This window comes from Nicrophorus vespilloides, unplaced genomic scaffold, assembly GCF_001412225.1.
Source record: "Nicrophorus vespilloides isolate i.1.1-1 unplaced genomic scaffold, Nicve_v1.0, whole genome shotgun sequence".
Taxonomy (NCBI): Eukaryota; Metazoa; Arthropoda; class Insecta; order Coleoptera; family Silphidae; genus Nicrophorus; species Nicrophorus vespilloides.
Window position 1 is genome coordinate 192196 of NW_017100100.1, and position 17531 is coordinate 209726.

General features: G+C 36.4%; 3 protein-coding genes across 3 annotated transcripts; all 3 read left to right on the plus strand.

Moving 5' to 3' along the window:
* Positions 1-7356: 7356 nt before the first annotated feature.
* LOC108567956 lies at positions 7357-8661 on the plus strand. The gene is made up of 2 exons (XM_017928774.1): positions 7357-7506; positions 7566-8661. The coding sequence occupies exons 1-2, from the start codon at positions 7430-7432 to the stop codon at positions 8536-8538; spliced, it is 1050 nt and encodes a 349-aa protein (XP_017784263.1). The 5' UTR covers positions 7357-7429; the 3' UTR covers positions 8539-8661.
* Positions 8662-8773: 112 nt separating this feature from the next.
* LOC108567958 (mitochondrial import inner membrane translocase subunit TIM50-C-like) lies at positions 8774-10396 on the plus strand. The gene is made up of 3 exons (XM_017928776.1): positions 8774-8991; positions 9051-9370; positions 9431-10396. The coding sequence occupies exons 1-3, from the start codon at positions 8850-8852 to the stop codon at positions 10100-10102; spliced, it is 1134 nt and encodes a 377-aa protein (XP_017784265.1). The 5' UTR covers positions 8774-8849; the 3' UTR covers positions 10103-10396.
* A 915-nt stretch (positions 10397-11311) lies between these two features.
* LOC108567963 (elongator complex protein 1) lies at positions 11312-15599 on the plus strand. The gene is made up of 6 exons (XM_017928784.1): positions 11312-11981; positions 12036-12102; positions 12155-12444; positions 12534-14995; positions 15053-15396; positions 15453-15599. The coding sequence occupies exons 1-6, from the start codon at positions 11532-11534 to the stop codon at positions 15530-15532; spliced, it is 3693 nt and encodes a 1230-aa protein (XP_017784273.1). The 5' UTR covers positions 11312-11531; the 3' UTR covers positions 15533-15599.
* The last annotated feature ends 1932 nt before the right edge of the window (positions 15600-17531 follow it).

The window sequence follows — 17531 nt, forward strand, 5'->3', positions numbered from 1 at the left end:
CGGTAAACCTAAGAGATTATCCGCTGCTTAACTTTCCTAAGCTTTTAAAAGTAAAACTGTGAATTACGATTTCTTTTATATTTTTTATAAGTTTCTCAAATAGAGAATTAATATATTAATTAAAAGTTGTTAGGAAAAGTAATCATCAACTAATAAATCATTAACGCGTTTATATTCTTTAAATGCGTATTTTATGTTAAAACTTATTACGTTGTACTATAGCACCATTCAACTTATCCTAAGTATCGGTCATAAAGTATTATCCTCAAGACACTTTTCCTAACCTATTAAACCTAAAACTAAGAATTACATTTTCTCTTATGTTTTATTACTCTCAGCATAATTAAGTTTCTAATTAAAAAAAAGATTCAACATTTTATTTATTTATTTAAATAAACTTACATTTTCCACCCTTGCAAATGAATTTCAGATTTTATAAATAAAATAAGAAATTTTGTATTCAACTGAATATAATTAAGAAAATCATGTTTTAGTTCTGATTTTGTAATTTAATGATGAGATGTTCTTTAGATATTAATAGTATAATATTGTTGGTAGTTAGATGTTACTGATTTTCGTGTTATGAAATTTATGAAATAGTGTATGAGGTACCTGGATTTAAATTATGATTTTGCCACGTAAGATATCTACTTGATTCAGGTATGGGATTATGGATGGGAAGCAAAGGAATACGGCGAGGTCGCCGAGGCTAATGAGTTACGCCCCTTAGAAAAAGAGATATATATATATAGTATATATGTGGTTATATATACTTATATACACCTATTTGTATATAAGGACTAATATTCGCATTATTTCATTTACAGCGTATTAATAATAATAATTCCGTTCAATGCAATTACGATTGGGTTATTAATAATATCGTTCGTTTATTCTGATATTCTCTTCTTGCGAGTTTTTGGTTTGGCTGAGATTTTAGTGTATCGGTGACAAAGCAAGAACGTTGTATAAATAGGAGGGAATCAACAAAAGAATTACTTAAGATTGTTAATAGCACAATAATGATTGGCCACTTTTCATACAAACAGAATCGAGTCGTATGGACACGGAGTAACATTTGCCAGTAGATTCAATCTCGAGTTAATGAAAAGCAAAAAGAACCGAAGCCGACTACACACATCTATATATATATATACATACATGTATATATATACTGTGGCTATACACACGCGCGGGTAGGATTCAAACACAGGTCCTTTTTGGACCCGAGCCCGAAAAACGGCCGCAACTTAGAAACGGAGCGGGTCGGGATTTTTTAATTCCTTTTTAAGGAAACAACAACAAAAAAAAAACGAACACAAGAAGAACATAATAAAGAGAAGAAGAAAAGAAAGCAAAACAAGGACAAAAAGATCTCCGAGCTATGGGCGGGTAGCACAAAATGATTGCAATTTAATGTGCGTTCTGGACTTGTGCTTGATTATATCGTGCTAACACTCGGGGAGGGAACACCATTTTACCTATGCAATTTTCTAAACACATCGCCACAATTTCCACGTAGCAGAAGAAGGGCAAAAAAAAAAGGAAGAAGAAGGTAGGAGGAGATGAAGATGAGGATGGGGAGAAAAGAGAGCAACGCGTCTGAAAAATTAATAAAGGAAAAGCGAAAGAGAAATAATGAAAAGGAGTGAAATTAATTAAGGCCTTTGTGGCGCAGGCAAATATTTCACTACTTTTATGAGAGGGAGAGAGAGACCGAGGCTTCCAATCAGTAGTCCTAATAATAAAAAGGATTGTCATTATTTATGTCCGAGTGCGAGTGGGACAGAGAAGAAGAGCAACCGCGAAGTCATTAAACAGTATTTCGGTATTGTGCCGGCCACCCAAGATGTGTCATCCGAATAATCCGAGTCATTTGATGGTGATGCTATGCAAAGGATCCATCAATCTAATGCACTAAATAGAAATTCATTAGCCGCCTCCGTTCTTCAACTATTCGTGGTGCGGATGGTGAGGAAGAAGGACCTTTGAAGGGAACGAAATAAGAGAAGAAACAACAACAACTACAACAAAAAAACAAAAGCAAAAACATGTAAATGACCATAATTATGGGTCGCAAAGTTCGCCGCGCCAGGCCAGCCGTTTTTGACAGCGCATAAATGTAGTAATAACGTTTCCATAGAACGTTATGTTTGACATCTCGGTTGAGTTACGACTCGACTCGGACATCCTAATGAGGACCTATTGGCGGTGTTCTTTAACCACGAACTCGAAATTATACATACACACACGTACACGTATTTATAGGTGTAGTCATGTTACTAGGGAGACGCTATTTATGATGACCACTCGATTTTGTAAATCGCCCAAGCAAATGACACACACATTTATATATATATAATACACATTTATTTATATACATATAAAGAAAGGAGGAATTTCACGGTTTGCCGAACATGAAAACGCTGGCCACAAGAAAAGGGATATTTAAACATTTTGACGTATCCTCCTGACCATAAAATATGACGAAGTAAGTACACCATTGTTACCCCATTTGTCTCCAATTACCTAAAAAAGAAGAAGGACCACCCAAAGCACCGTAACTTCTCGACCGGGGCTTATGAATAATATATTTATACATGTATTTCCATCTGCTTTTTCATCTTCGGAATCCTTATGGGCGAGGATTTGGCCGACGTGGATGCGAAGTGACAGCGCCGGGGGAATCCTTTCTGGACGTCCTCCGGAATCCCGGCGCCGAAAAAAAGAAAATTGCGAAACGCGGGAAAAATGAAAACGTACTGCCCGGATAATGTAATAAAGTGATTGCGCGCCCGGCCATCCCCAAAATCCCTTTGATATTGAAATTAAATTCCATCGAATTTACAGTTTTGTTTCACGCACGATTGGATTGCCAACGCAAAAAGCAACATCCCCCCAATAAAAATATATATATATACACATACACACTACATTTGTTTTTCAATATAATTCTAAAAAAAAATATGCGAAAAAATGACGCAACAATGAAACTGAAAAAAAATATATATGTATGGATAATTGTGGAAGTTGCGATCGGGCGGTGTTGTAGCTTTGAAAATGAATAGCAATTTGCGCTCGGCAATATTATTATTACGCTATATTATTTGCATAAACCCGGTTAATAATGGTAATTGATTTAATTTAATTAACTAATATAAAATTAATTATGCATTTAGTAAACAATCGAAGTGGTGCGGACTTGCATATTATGGTTATATTATGCAGAAGCGCACGAATTCATCGACGGCGCTAATGCGGCGTGATCTAATGATCAAATGTTTTCCCTGTTGCAATTAAACGCGCACTGTTTCGGTCCCCCGGTCTATCCCGGGCTGCATAATTCAAAAATCCCGCTCGATTTACAAATTGGAAAGCGATAAACATCGTTTCGTCGGCGCGGAGTGCTCCTCTGCCCGAGTTAACGGCGTCCATTAATTTGTATGCAATTGCCTTTCGAGATTTGCATGCTTTCAAATTTCCTTTGGCCTTCTTCTTTCTCTCCTCTTTATCTTTTCCTTTACTTCTTTTTTTCTCTCTTCTTCTTCACTTGTTCTTATTTGGGTTCCCCCGGCTTCGGCCGGCCACTTGACATGATTGAATTTTTACGGGATGCTCAAACTCCAGACGCATCGCATTCAAATCCTGAGACACCAAAAGCCCTTTGTTGCGGATAGTGTGAGTAATTGTGAGCTCTCCCTATGATTAGGCTTTGTCCAAACGGGATCATTAAAATATCCCGCTTTTCAATGGCACATGAAATATGGATGGGTGACACTGAAAAATGGTGAGACGAGGTGGACACATGTCCAGTATAGTATTCTGTTTTCTCTCCATCTACTCGCGCATTCCTCTATATTTTCATTTTTTTCTTCTTCTTCGGTTGTTTGTACAATCTCCCCTTTCTTTTTTTTCACCATTGCAGTGCGTTTCCTCCGATGCCATCTGGGTTTAATGAATGTGTATTTTGTTCACGTACTCGGATGGATCAGAGCGACGGTGCATAATGGTTGGTATTGATTGATTTAAAAAGGGCCCCGCGTACGGTAGGAGTGATTCCTTGGCTCATAGATCATTAGATCGAGACGTTGCTACCGCGATATGCAATCGTCATATATCAAAGTATTTTGACATGTGAAAAAGTAGCCGATGCATTAATATCACTTGGAAACTTTATAATAAATGACGACGCGCGAGATCGCCAAATATGTTCCGTCTGTAGCTAAATACGCGTCCACGGCCACCGTTTCATTATTCCATCTCATTGTTATCATAATTGAGATAAATCTGGGGGATGCCGGGGGTGGCTGCACCAAAACGCGGGGGGATTCCCCCGAAGGAAACGCCGACGCGGTCGCCGCATCTCATACGTCATCTCGCCACAGTTCCATATTTCATACAGAGATGCGATAGTGAGTTATTGATGAGGATGTATATGTATCACGCACCCTCTCCGCTCGCCCACGCAGACGGATATTCTTACCCCCGGGACTACCCATTCTTTGACCACATCCTCACTCTTTTGTCACTAAATATTAAACGCCTCAGATACGTGCTTTCATCTAAATTCAAATTCCCACTTGATATTAGATCTATCTCAGCACTAGATAACATATTCAAAATCAATCTGTCTCAACTGACGTTCCCTAACGCACTTTATGCATAATAGTTAATTTTATTGTTACCTCTTTTGCTTATATATTAATAACACAAAATCTTACGCCAAACCAATAAATTCAATCATAAAAAGTTATAGAATTCCTTAAATTAATTATATCAAATTCGTATTTTTTTTTATAATATTATATTGAATGTTTATTTTTTTTTAAATGTTTAGTCATAGTTTTACTTAAGAATAAAAGTATGTATTTTAAAGATGTAAACTGGTTGAAGTTCAAGTTAGAAATGAAAGCATGAAATAATATATTGCTTCGTTTTTAATCATTATATGGAGTTTGAGAATGGCGGTGCGGCAACAGGAAAATAAAATTAAAAGAGAAGGAACAACAAGAACAGTAAAAAAGAACTGCGTTACGGGGAAATGAAGAAGAGAGCATAAGATGGAGAAGAAAAGGACGTCGTAAGTAAATGCTATATAAATTAGTGTTTCGCCTTAATTGCGTTTGTGTATGTTTGGATAGAGTGATTTTGATTAATCTATTTTTAATGAAATCCTGTCAAGGAAAAGCGGGATGTTATTGATTCCGTTTTCGCCGGCGAATGGTAATTGTGCCGTTTCTACAATGTGTTGTTGCGGTTGTTGCTGCTGTTGTTTGTCGTCTTGGTCGTTGTTTCTGTTGTTTCTGTTGTCCGCATTTCAATTAAAAGCTTTGTTTAAAAAAAAATTATATAACTAATGGTTGTTGTAATGAAAATATGGGTTGTGTAAATGCACTAATAATTATGCTATAGAGCGCAACTGGTCATAATACAATTGGTGGACAATTACGCATGAAGATTAACATAATGTGCAGGCAAAGAACAGCCGGTTAATAAGTGGGGATCATTTGGCCGCTGGGCAAAGTGGAGCACGCGATTTAAGAGAAATTTGGTAAATTATAGCCTTATTTGACTTGAGACATATTGATGATTGCATCCCGTGTGCTAAAGTTGGCGAGCCGAGCAGCCAACCCTTCCCAACCCAGACTACGGGACGACGACTACCCGTTCATCATCCGCCATGCAAATCGGTATTAGGGGTTTCGAGCAACGCTATCGAATTATCAGTGCTAATGCATGCATGTGGAGCATGGACATCCATCCAAAGTGTGTGTAAACTAAGAACAGTTTGTTTAGCTTCGGTTTTGGTTTGATTCTGGTGGATCGTATCGGATCGGATCGGAGAAGAGAAGAGAAGACCCAGAGCAAGGCGGATCCGACAGGTCACATGCACACGTACTCTTACGACTGGATGACTGCGCGGTTTCTGTATGGTGCTTGCTGTTGGGGTTCTTAATGTTGGCTATATAGTGATAGCGGGTTCGGGTCCTAATAAAGCGTCTTCAGGAGACTGATGTACTGGGCGGGGCGCTTCTTAGCGCCGCTTGCCGTTGCCGGCCAGGTACCTCTATGATTGCTGCTCACATGACAGCTGGTGATCTATTCTCCAGCGTTAATGGCCTTCCTGCCCCCTGGCCCCGAGACCCGCTCGCCTTTTGCTTAACGTGGTCACCGACGGTCACTGGACCTTTTGTCCCTGAGCTTCGATGCTTTTGATATAGATTAATATACTTCCAACGAGCAAACGAACCACACGAACCACGCACCAAACCGAGCCCCATCCGAACTCGTACTCAAACACCTTAATGATATTTTTATGATCATTTCACCCATTCCCAAACACAATCACCCATCCCATCGCCGCGCCTAATTACGAATTCATCTCCAGACGTAATTAACTGCCTTCACGAGCTTACTACAGCTATGCACTCTTTGCGCGCACGGAAGGATCGCACAGCACGTGGAACTGCATATGCCATTCCCTGCATCGACCTTTTCCCAGAATCAGTTGAAAACCTCTCGCAGAATGAAATTATGATCGTGAACCCGAAACGTATAATCTTCCCAAACTGAAGCAGCTATAAATCAAGCTGAGAAGTCGAACGGCAGATTTTGATTTGATCCGGCTCTCTCATTTCATTACCCATCGAACATAAATCCAACTCAACATATGCATTAACGCCCAAATATCTTCCACACTCCTATAACCACAATAACTCATTTATCATTTTTCTTCAATCATCCTTAAATTGTCACCATTTCCGTATTCACATTTAAAAAAACGCTTCAATTCATTAAATTATTTTTGAAATAGTTTATATATTTTGCTCATAAATTATATAAACTAAAAAAAATACGTAAAAACATATACCAATCAACTTGTCTTCGCTTACTAATTAAGAAAATATACTGAATAAAATTTAAAAAATAATTAGTACAGGTTTCCACTCAAATATATATCTTCTAATGAATATTGTGTTGAAATTGCAATTGCAGAGTTCTTGAAATTTCTAAAAAGTTTTCTAGTTATTAAGTTAATTTGAAAAATTCAAAAATCTTATTTATCTACTGTTTTAGTAAAATATAAAAAAATAATTAGTGCAGGTTGTTATATCAAAAATGCGAAATTTAAGCTATATTAATATGTAAATATAAAATATTTATAGGTTGTTTATTCTATTTGGATAATTTAAGAGGATAAGTCTGCAGGATTAAAGAGTCCAGAATAGGATGGATATCTGCCATCTAGTATAGTTTGGTCAAACCTGTGCAGAAGTTAATGTTGCTAGATACAGATGTCGGTATGTTCCTGTTACAATCCTGCTGGCTAGGTATCTGCTATAATTCCAATAAGAGGGAAATAAACAAGATTCCTCGTTGTCTCTATAAATAGTCATTCGAAGCTGCCAAAAAGTCGTGACGATTTTAAATGAAAGCACATAAATACACTGACCCAAGGCGGACGTGCGAAAAAATCATCCTGAGCAGTGACTGCTTTCTATCAAGGTACGTTGCTGTCATGTCCTTGTTATCTATATTTTTCTCAACTATCCTTTAATTTTTAGAATGAGCATACTAGCAGAATCTGATGGGACAGGGTCCTGGATACTACTTGAAGATGATGATGACAAGGAGAATACTGCTGAATGTAAAGACCTTCAACCAGAACCAGAACCTAAGCCAGGAGGAAAGGAAAATGATGAGGATGAAGAAGAGAAAGAGGAGCAACAAGCTGAGAATGCAGAGCAACCCTTGAGACTTGAAGAATTAACTTTACCAGAAACTGACTCAGATGGAATCAGCGTGATTACGGATCCTGAGGATTTAGTGGACGAATATCCTGCTGCAGAACAAATTGTGACCTTTGAGAAACGCGAGATAACCAAAATCAATGAGACAAAAGAACCAGTTAATAGGAATGGTTTGACTTCTGCTTGTTTTATGATTATTGGATTAATTATCGCCATATATTTTCATGAGGTGTACGACAAAGACGTTGCTCCGATGGATCAACAAGAATTTAAAACGATCAAAGCGAAACATGTATTCGCGGAACCTTCGATGCGGTTAGCCAGAGATATAGAGTACATTGAAAATAACCATAGAAAAAGTTTTAAGAATAAAAACGACGAACGGCAATACGCATATAAAAATGACGAACGGCAATACGGTTCTAAAAACGAGCAGAAGAGGAAAGATAAGAAACTTCATGCCAATGATTTCCAGGAGATGGAGAATTTTTTGAACAAGAAGCAGCAATATTTGAAGAACAAGGAGGAAAATTTGAAGAGAAAGGATTTGAAAATGAATGCTAGAAGAACCGAAGTTTATAAAAAGTTCAACAAGAAGGCTACCGACAACGTTGATGGTGAATGGTATGGTATTTTGCACAAAGGCAGAGACAATGCTAGGAAAGCTGAAAAAGCTACTGAGTGGTTGTTTGAAAGATCTCAAGGAAGAAAGACGAAAAGAGATAAGGCTCGTTGGTACTTTAATATGATGGATCAACGCGAATCGAAACGTTTTAAGAAGTATTAAGCTTTTAAATTTGTGATTTATTGTATATAAGAATGTTGAACTGATCTTTTGTCTATAACATATTATTTGATGATGTATGTTGGGTTGCCTTCAAAGAATATTTTAAAATAAACTATCCTTAAATTAAAACATAAAAGGGAATTCTATTTATATTTCTAGAACCATAAATAATAATTGAATTTCAAAAGTATATTTAGTAAACTAATGTTATTACTTTCAATAAAAATCTAGTTATACTTTCAGAGTAGCACAGAGGTCATATGTGTTCGAATGGTTGAGAGTTGGTTAAGAGCTTAGCGGCTTTATTAAACATGTTTCGCGTAACGCCAAAAGCGCTTACCTTATTTAATAATATATTAAAAAATCCGAAGAATGTGATATTATGCAGGAGGGAGTGCAATGGTCTAATGACCATACAGAATTCTTATGTTCAAAAAGCATTTTTCTCGAGCCGTAAGTTTTAGGTTATATTCAAAAAATTATTTTTGAAACAAGCTTATAAAATTCATTAGAGATCAAAGACGGCAATGCGCCAAAATCACCGCTCGCCACGCTCTTTGCTAAAGGCGATGGTGATAAGAAGAAGGAGGAACAAACCCCTCCCGATGAAAATAGCCAGAAAGAGACCAAAGAGCAATCCTGGAGACGAATGAAGTATACATTGGCATTTTTTGGAATATCTTTCACATGCATCGGGGGATATCTTATCATGGAACTTGGTAAACCCAGAATTGGCCTTGACGGTCTTCCGTTGGAAGATCCATACTCTGATATGCCTAAGTTTAAACAGTATATTCTTCGTACTATCAATGAACTTAATTATTATAAACAGGTAAATTTATATAAAGTACACTATGTAAAAAGTTCATTTTGAGATGATAATTATTTTTAGTTGATAAAAGAACCATCCAGAGACAAGTTGTTGCCTGATATGATTAAACATCCTTACTATGCACCAAAATATACTCTTGTACTAGAGTTTACTGATGTTATTGTACATCCAGAATGGACCTACAACACAGGTTGGAGGTTTAAGAAGAGGCCTGGACTTGACCATTTCCTAGAATCTTTGAATGGCGTCTTTGAAATTGTTGTTTACACAGCAGAGCAAGGTATGACGGTATTCCCGATTATCGAAGCCCTTGATCCTAAGAATCACATAAACTACAAATTGGTGAGAGATGCTACTCTTTTCATTGATGGACGTCACGTAAAGGACTTAGACAAACTAAACAGGGAGTTGGAGAAGACAATAGTCGTCGATTGGGATGGTAAATCAACAAACCATCACCCGGAAAACGTATTCCAAATTCCTCGTTGGAAAGGTAACGACGACGACATGACACTGTTCCATTTGAGCTCTTTCCTTCTGGCAATATCTCAAAACCAGATCGACGATATTCGCGAAGTGGTGAAGTACTACAACCAATTTGATGATGCTCTGGCGACATTCCGCGAGAAGCAAAAGCAGCTCATAGAATTGGCTGAAGAGGCGGCATCTGCTCCCAAACCTCAGTCGCCAGTTAACAAATGGACTCCAAATTTCTTCAAAAGGAATTTTTAAACTTTCACCAATTTGGGTTTTAACTAATTTATAAAGTGATTCCCTCTTTTTTTTTTAAATGTGTATTTAATTGGTTCTGTGACCAAGAGAAAAGAACTGTTTATAGTAAACGCGAAAAAAGCTTTTCACAAAATATTGAAACTCGTCCAGTTCGCTCCCATTTATTTTAAATAATAGAAAGGTATAAATGCAACTCTTCTTTATATATCCAATCACAGTAGAATGATAATAAAAAGATGAGTTTCATTGTAAATATGTATTCTGATTATTTTGTAAAATTTTGTTAATATATTTTTGAAGCCTTTAAGTTTAAACACAAATTATATTTCAAATAAATTCGTTTAGAAGTGAATAACGTCTGTTCTTTTCCGTTACGGAAAATTCCTAAAGGAAATCATTGCTACGTCTGTATTCAAATTACCCAATCATAGCTTTCTGTATAAAGCGATCAATAATGGACATCCCTTATTTTACGTGATGATTTTCGCGCTCTTCGTATATATATATCTTTCTAGTATTCTGTTTTCCTGATGAATGGGGCACCTGCTTGGCCCCACAAAATCCACTTTGGCATTGCGAATTCATATATGATTGAGCCCCAAATCCAGTATACATAACGCATTTTATGTTAGTTTCTTCCGAATTATATGCATCGGTTGCTAGTGTTTTAGCGCGCGACGCTTGGTATGTTTGCAGATTGCCAACCAACAGTTTACCACCCTTGCAATCACTTATCAGGGATCGTTTTTTATTTTCAAAACTACCCAATCATAGCTTTCTATACAAATCGATCAATAATGGACTTCCCTTATATTACGTTCTGCTTTTCGCGCCTTTTATACATTTTCATATATGGAATCCTGGTGGACAATAGAGTGGAAAAGGCAGGTTGGTGTTATTGCTTGCAAAAGTTGGTATTACTACAAAACATCAATCAATTGTTTGCGACCCTTCATACGAATTATACTTTTGCATTTGATAAAAATTCGTGTGTGTTTTGTGTATCTTTGCAGTATTCTGTGTTCCTGGTGAATGGGGCACCTGTTTGGCCCCACAAAAGCGACTTGACAGTGCGAATTCCTATAGGATTGAGCCCCAAATCCAACAAATGTAACCTATTTGATGTTGGTTAGTTTCGAACTATATATAGGTAGCTAGTGTTTTTGAGAGTACGGTTGGTACGTGTCACTGAGCAACAGTTTGCCATCCTTACAATTGCTTGCAATCACGTTCAGCACGATTCAATATGAATTTATATGAATCCTGTGTTTCTGGAGGGTGTTTAGAGTGTGCGCGTTTTTAGAATATCTTCCCTTAGTTCTGATATCCTGGTGAATGGGGCACAAGTGTGGCACCACAAATGTTTATTGGTAGTGTTAAAATATACATAGAATTGCGCCCCAAAGAGACATAACCTTTTTAACCCAAAATGAGGAATTTAGAATTGTACAGTATTGTATCTCATCCTCACTTTAAGATTGTGTGTGCTCCAGTGTCACAAAGTTTGGCTGTGAATGATAAGATTTACATTTTATTTGAAGCCACTCAACATTCTCAGTGCCTAATTTCCTATAATTGTGCTACAGAAGACTTGAATTCGACAGAGTTTATAGATGGAGTTTATACTAATATGGAATATCTTCCATTTGAAGATATGGTATTTCTCACCACAAAGAATGAACTGGTTTTCTTGGATGGTGATGTAAATTTGGTGAAAAGGATAATTCTCGATGGAGAGGAGGACATCATACATGCTAAATGGAACGGACACCAGGATGTGCTTGCTATATTCTTTGAATGCAACAAAGTATCATTGTATTTAGTAAATGTAATTGAAGAACTTGCTGTTTCAATAAGTTCAACGAACCTGGATGACGAGGTAATAAAGTAAATATAATTTTGTTAATTGCAATAATAAAAATAATAATTTTAGCCAATTGAACATATTGATGTAGGCTGGGGAGGAACTCATAAATACAAAAGAGCAGAAGAGGTTCCAAGTAAGTACAGCAGATTTTTATTTTTATTTCTATTAAATAATTTATATTTTAGGTACATACGTCTGTGATAACCAAGAACCTGTTATTGATTGGAAGGGTAATGGAGACTTATTTGCCATTAATTATTTTGATGGCGAAGAGCGAATTATAAAGATATATAATAAAAGCTGCGAGTTATTGTATAGTTCAAAGGGTATACAGTCAGGACTGGAACCCTTGTTAGCATTTAAACCTGTCGGAAATGTCATAGCTTGTGTGACATCATCTGATGGCCAGGATCAACGTTTGATGATTATTGAAAAAAATTGCATGTTGCTGAGCATGATACCATTGGAAGAAGGGGTAAGAAATACAATTATTTAATACAATAATTTTAGTTTTCAAGTATAAATAGATTTATTCTAAGTTTATTTCTTTTTTAATTGTTACAGGCTAAAGTACAGAAATTGCTCTGGTCTCCATGTGGTACTTGTATAACTGTGCAACTTAAAAGACACGACCAAGTTTGGATTGATATATATTTAATACACAATTGCCATTACTCGTTAAAACAACGACTTCCGTTAGATCAAGCAAAGACATTTGTTGATTATAAAATTAAACCAATGCTATCTGGAATATTTAATCTTGAACTACATTATAATTATGGGTACTACGAGTATACCTTTTTGAGGAAATTCATTAGGAGCAATATAATGAAATTTGATTATGGTTTAAACGTGAATGTTGAGGGTAGCACTTTGAAGTGTTATTATTTTGCATCCGGCTTGTCTTCATCCAACGACGAAGCACATTACATCCATGAGCATACTTGTCCAATAAATGGTGTTGTCTTTTCTGATGATAGTTACAAATTGATTTATATTGATTCGGAAAGTATTGTATATATTTATGATTACACCGACCGATACAATTGGGATCTGCTGTATACTGTGCAACTACCTAAATCGACGGAACATATTCCATTAAATGCCTATAGGTTATATATGCCTAACGACACTAAGTTGTGTGTAGTTTGCTTTTCCGAAGAAATGGAAGATGCGTTACACACATATAATTTGACTACAGTCGAGCCAACTTGCGTAATATCTACCACTAAGAAGAATATTATTGGTGTGTCGACCATCATGGATAAGAAACTAGAGTTTTACTCTAAAGATATTAACAAAATGCCAATACATCAATTTTTTAACGTACAAATAAATGGCTCTTATCATTTATTGTATATGACAGTGGATGGTGGACTCTTCATCGACCATGAAAGAGTTAAAGAAAAAATAAGTTCATTATTTGTGCACAGTAATAGATTAACAGTTACAGTGATTAATAATGAATTAGACATGGTATCCACCGACAATGTTTACGGCGTTTACTTGACTGCAGAAGTCATACAAACATTGAAAGAAGGTGGCTCCTTTGAGGATATTTCCTATAAAAGACCGGTCGAACAAGGGAGCGTTGTCTTGAATACTATCGAGAAATCTGCTACCACTATACTCTTGCTTCCTAGGGGAAACATCGAGTCTATTGAACTGAGAAACATAGCACTCTTCATAGTACGAGACAAACTTTTGGACCATAAATATATTGATGCATTGCATTATATTAAAAGGCAGTCTCTTCGAATAGATCTTCTAGTAGATTTAAGCCCTAGCCATTTCTTTACTAATAAAGTTAGTATTTTCCGCGTGCTCGATTTGTGCGCGAGTTTGAATAAGTTTTTCGTGGAAATCAAGAACGAATCCTCGTTGAACGAGAAGGAAATGAAATTGTTGGGCGTAGAGTCGCAGTTGGAGAATAAGGTCGTGAAAGTGGCGGAATCTTTCGAGGATGTGTATCTTCGACTGCAAGAGCCGGAAAAGCATCTGATGACTTACGCTTTGGCTGCTTATTTCACCGATAGAAATATTGTTGAAACTATGACTAAAGTTTCAAAAATATGTAATACGTTGACCAGCATCAGACCGGCGGATATCGTGAATGCTATTGAAGTGATCAGCAACCATGTGGATAAGAAGGAGTTGTACGAAGCATCTCTTTTTACATTCGACTTGCATTTAGCCGAGTTGGTTGCTTCGAAGTCACAAATGGATCCTTGCGTGTATCGACCTTTCATACAGAGGGTGACTGCAATGGACGAGTTTGAAATGAGATTCACGATCTGCTACGAGATCGGCCGCTTCAAAGAAGCGCTCTTTTACTACTTCCAGATGTATCGGGAAGAAAGCATAACAGGCGAAGAAATGATTCTGTTTGCCACTGAATCAGAATTGCTGTCCGAGTTGTATAATATGGTGGACGTCTCGGATGACATTTTTGAAGAGGTGGGTATGCTCTATTATGAAATTCTTATGAATGACCAAAACTACCTGGAAGCTGGTATTCTCGCGAACCGATTACAGCGATACGTCGAAGCAGTCACCGCCATGCTCCAGGGGTATCACTGGCAGGAAGCGTTAACTGTTATTGATGCTGGTGTACTTACCCCAGAACAATCGCTAGTTTTATATCGTACGGTGGCTAATACGATGACCGCTCACAGAGACTACGTGGATGCTGCAAATGTATTAGTGAATCACTGCACTGATTACGATGCTGCTATGCAGTGCTACATTTCCGCAAAGGAGTTTGAATTAGCATTGAGGCTCTCGATTAGGATGAACCGTCCAAACTTTCACCCAATGATTGAAGACAGTATGGTTATCGAATGCCAAAACTTATGTTCTCGTACGCAAGAGTTAAGTGAGAAATTTACTAAGTACTACGAGAGATTGAAGGTGGTTCGTCAGAAAATGAAGGCGGAAGCGGAGGCGGAACCGCTTCATGATACCTCCAACATCGAATTTAGTGATGTAATGAGTGTTACCACTGCAGCATCCACAATTTCCACAAGGTTGGTTTATTAAAAACTAATTAAAAGTAACATTAATTAATTTGTTTTAATCATTAGATCATCGAATAGATCAAATCGCTCAATGACGCGTAGATTGAAGAAGGAGCAAAAGAAGTATACAACACTTAAAGAAAACTCCAGGTACGAGGATATAGCGCTTCTATATAACCTTTCGATACTTGTGGACGATGTAAAGGAGATTCAGAAGGCGGTTAACGAGATGTACTGCACAATTCAGTTACGCAATCTGGATATACCAGATGTGGTAACGGCATGCGAACTTATAGATGAATTAATCAAGCATATCGATAAGTATTCGCCTGACATTTGGCGTGAGGAGTTTGCCGCCTACGAGCCGAAAGAAGAGGATAAAGGTGTTTATAGTAATCTTGTCCATTTAGGTAAGTTGAACATAAGAAATAGATGTATTCAAAATTTAATGTTTATTTATTTTCAGATCACAAATACCGGATGAAGCCAGAACTTAAAGTCAGTTCAAAGGAAAGGGCTACAATAATATTCCTTAAGAGACGTTAATTTGATTTTGTTATTAACAAAAGTTTTTTTTTTGCTTTCATAGTTTATTTTTTAATTGTTTTTTTAATATAACAATATGTGGATTTATTTATATATTGACAGCTAAATAAACAGTTTATACAGTTTTAAATTGATGCAGACGCGTTGCTGACGTGGCTCCATCTGTCGTTTGTAGTTTAATCCCTCTCCCTCTTCCACAGCGCTGAAGGGTGTGCTGAAAGCTGCATGTAAATGATGAAGAACGGACAGAAAGTGGAATAAAGATTTATCGATTTCTATTTAAAGTCATCATTCTAAGAAACTAGTTTTGTTTATTCGTTGGTATAACATTAGTAGGGTAACATGAAAATGCATTTGAAAATATATAACGCTAAGTAATAATATAAACATGCTAACTATGCAGATATATATATATATAGTACATGGTATATTTATAATATATATATGCTTATAAAACTTGTGAAATTGCAGAAAAACACTAACAGTTTTAACAATTTTGGACCTCTCAATATATTTTTTTTTTAATATTCATAATGCGTAAGGTGCACCATACACTATCACACCAGTATATCGACTGATTTTTTTTTTATATATATATATATATTGTTTTTCTCCTTATAAATTAACTAATTAAACGATTCTCACATTCTCGTTGAACGCTTGCAAAGTTCAATACGCAGAATAGTCGAAACCGCGTTTCCAATATTATATTTTTTTTTTCAGAATTCTTGTTATTGAGCTTAAGGTTTGCATTCTGGGTATTCAACCTTAACTCAAAGTGGAAGTACTGCACAGTAATGAAACATAATGCGATATATTATTTTTTTACTAACAGCTTGTTTTCTTTTGCTTCACGTAACAAAACAAAACGTTCCCTAACGTTATAATAATAATAATAATAATAAAAAACAACATGATTTATAAATAAATTGTATAGTTTGGTATTCGTCCTATATAAAATTTAGTTTATCGTTATATATATATTTCATTTATTAAATATATATATATAGAGATAATTATAATCACAAGGATTCCAACAGCTTCCTTCTTCCATTTTAGCCTACAATAGTGGAGCGTATTAATACCTTGAATGATGTGCTGGCGAAAGTAATCCTAGAAAGACTGGCAACAAATTCTCGGGTAAAGTATAAGTATGTTCAAATGTTGTCCTAGCGACCACATTTCTATTACAAACTCCGGGGATGCAAAATATCGACACTAACGCATGTATTGGCTAATAACGAATCGATTTAACCACTACACAGATTACTGTTTCAATTGCAGCGATGTGCTCTATGTACAGAGTATGTCAAAAACGAAAACTGCGAGGGGGAGAAAAGAAAGAACCGAAAGTTGAAGTTGAGATGAAATTGGCTTCTTCCAGTAGTTTTATGTCATCTACCTAGTTATAAATATATTTAGAAAAGTGTTTCTGGTTTCTTTCTTGTTTTTGTTGTTGTAATGAGATGCTTATCTATACTTTATTATATTATATTCTAATTACTTGTCCTTTAATCTATTGATAAATAATGATTAGTAGTATCTTATTATTTATTCCTTTGACCGGACTTAGAGAGTAGACGGACGGTGCGGCCCGTTCTCAACTAATACTGCAATTGGGGGCCGCCCTCCGAAGGGAATTTAAATCTATAAGGCATTTTGAATGGAGACGAAGTTTCGAACGAACGAAAGGTAAAAAGGTCGATACACAAAGGGAAACCAAGACTAGAATGAATTTGATAATTTGGCGATTCCTTTAAACATGATACACAATAAGACTAAGACATAGAATATAGACTTTTTGGGGTAATAGAGGGTTGTTTCTTATGCTCCATTGGAGGCGGCCTCGACGCTGGAGTAATTCTCCTGTGTAACGCAACGTCTTTCGCAATGCCTCCCATGCGGAACGCGTTACGAATATATGCAATATGTATGTATGTATATTAGGGGTAAGTATGGCTAAAATTCCTCGAAAAAACATTTATTATTTAGGAACAGA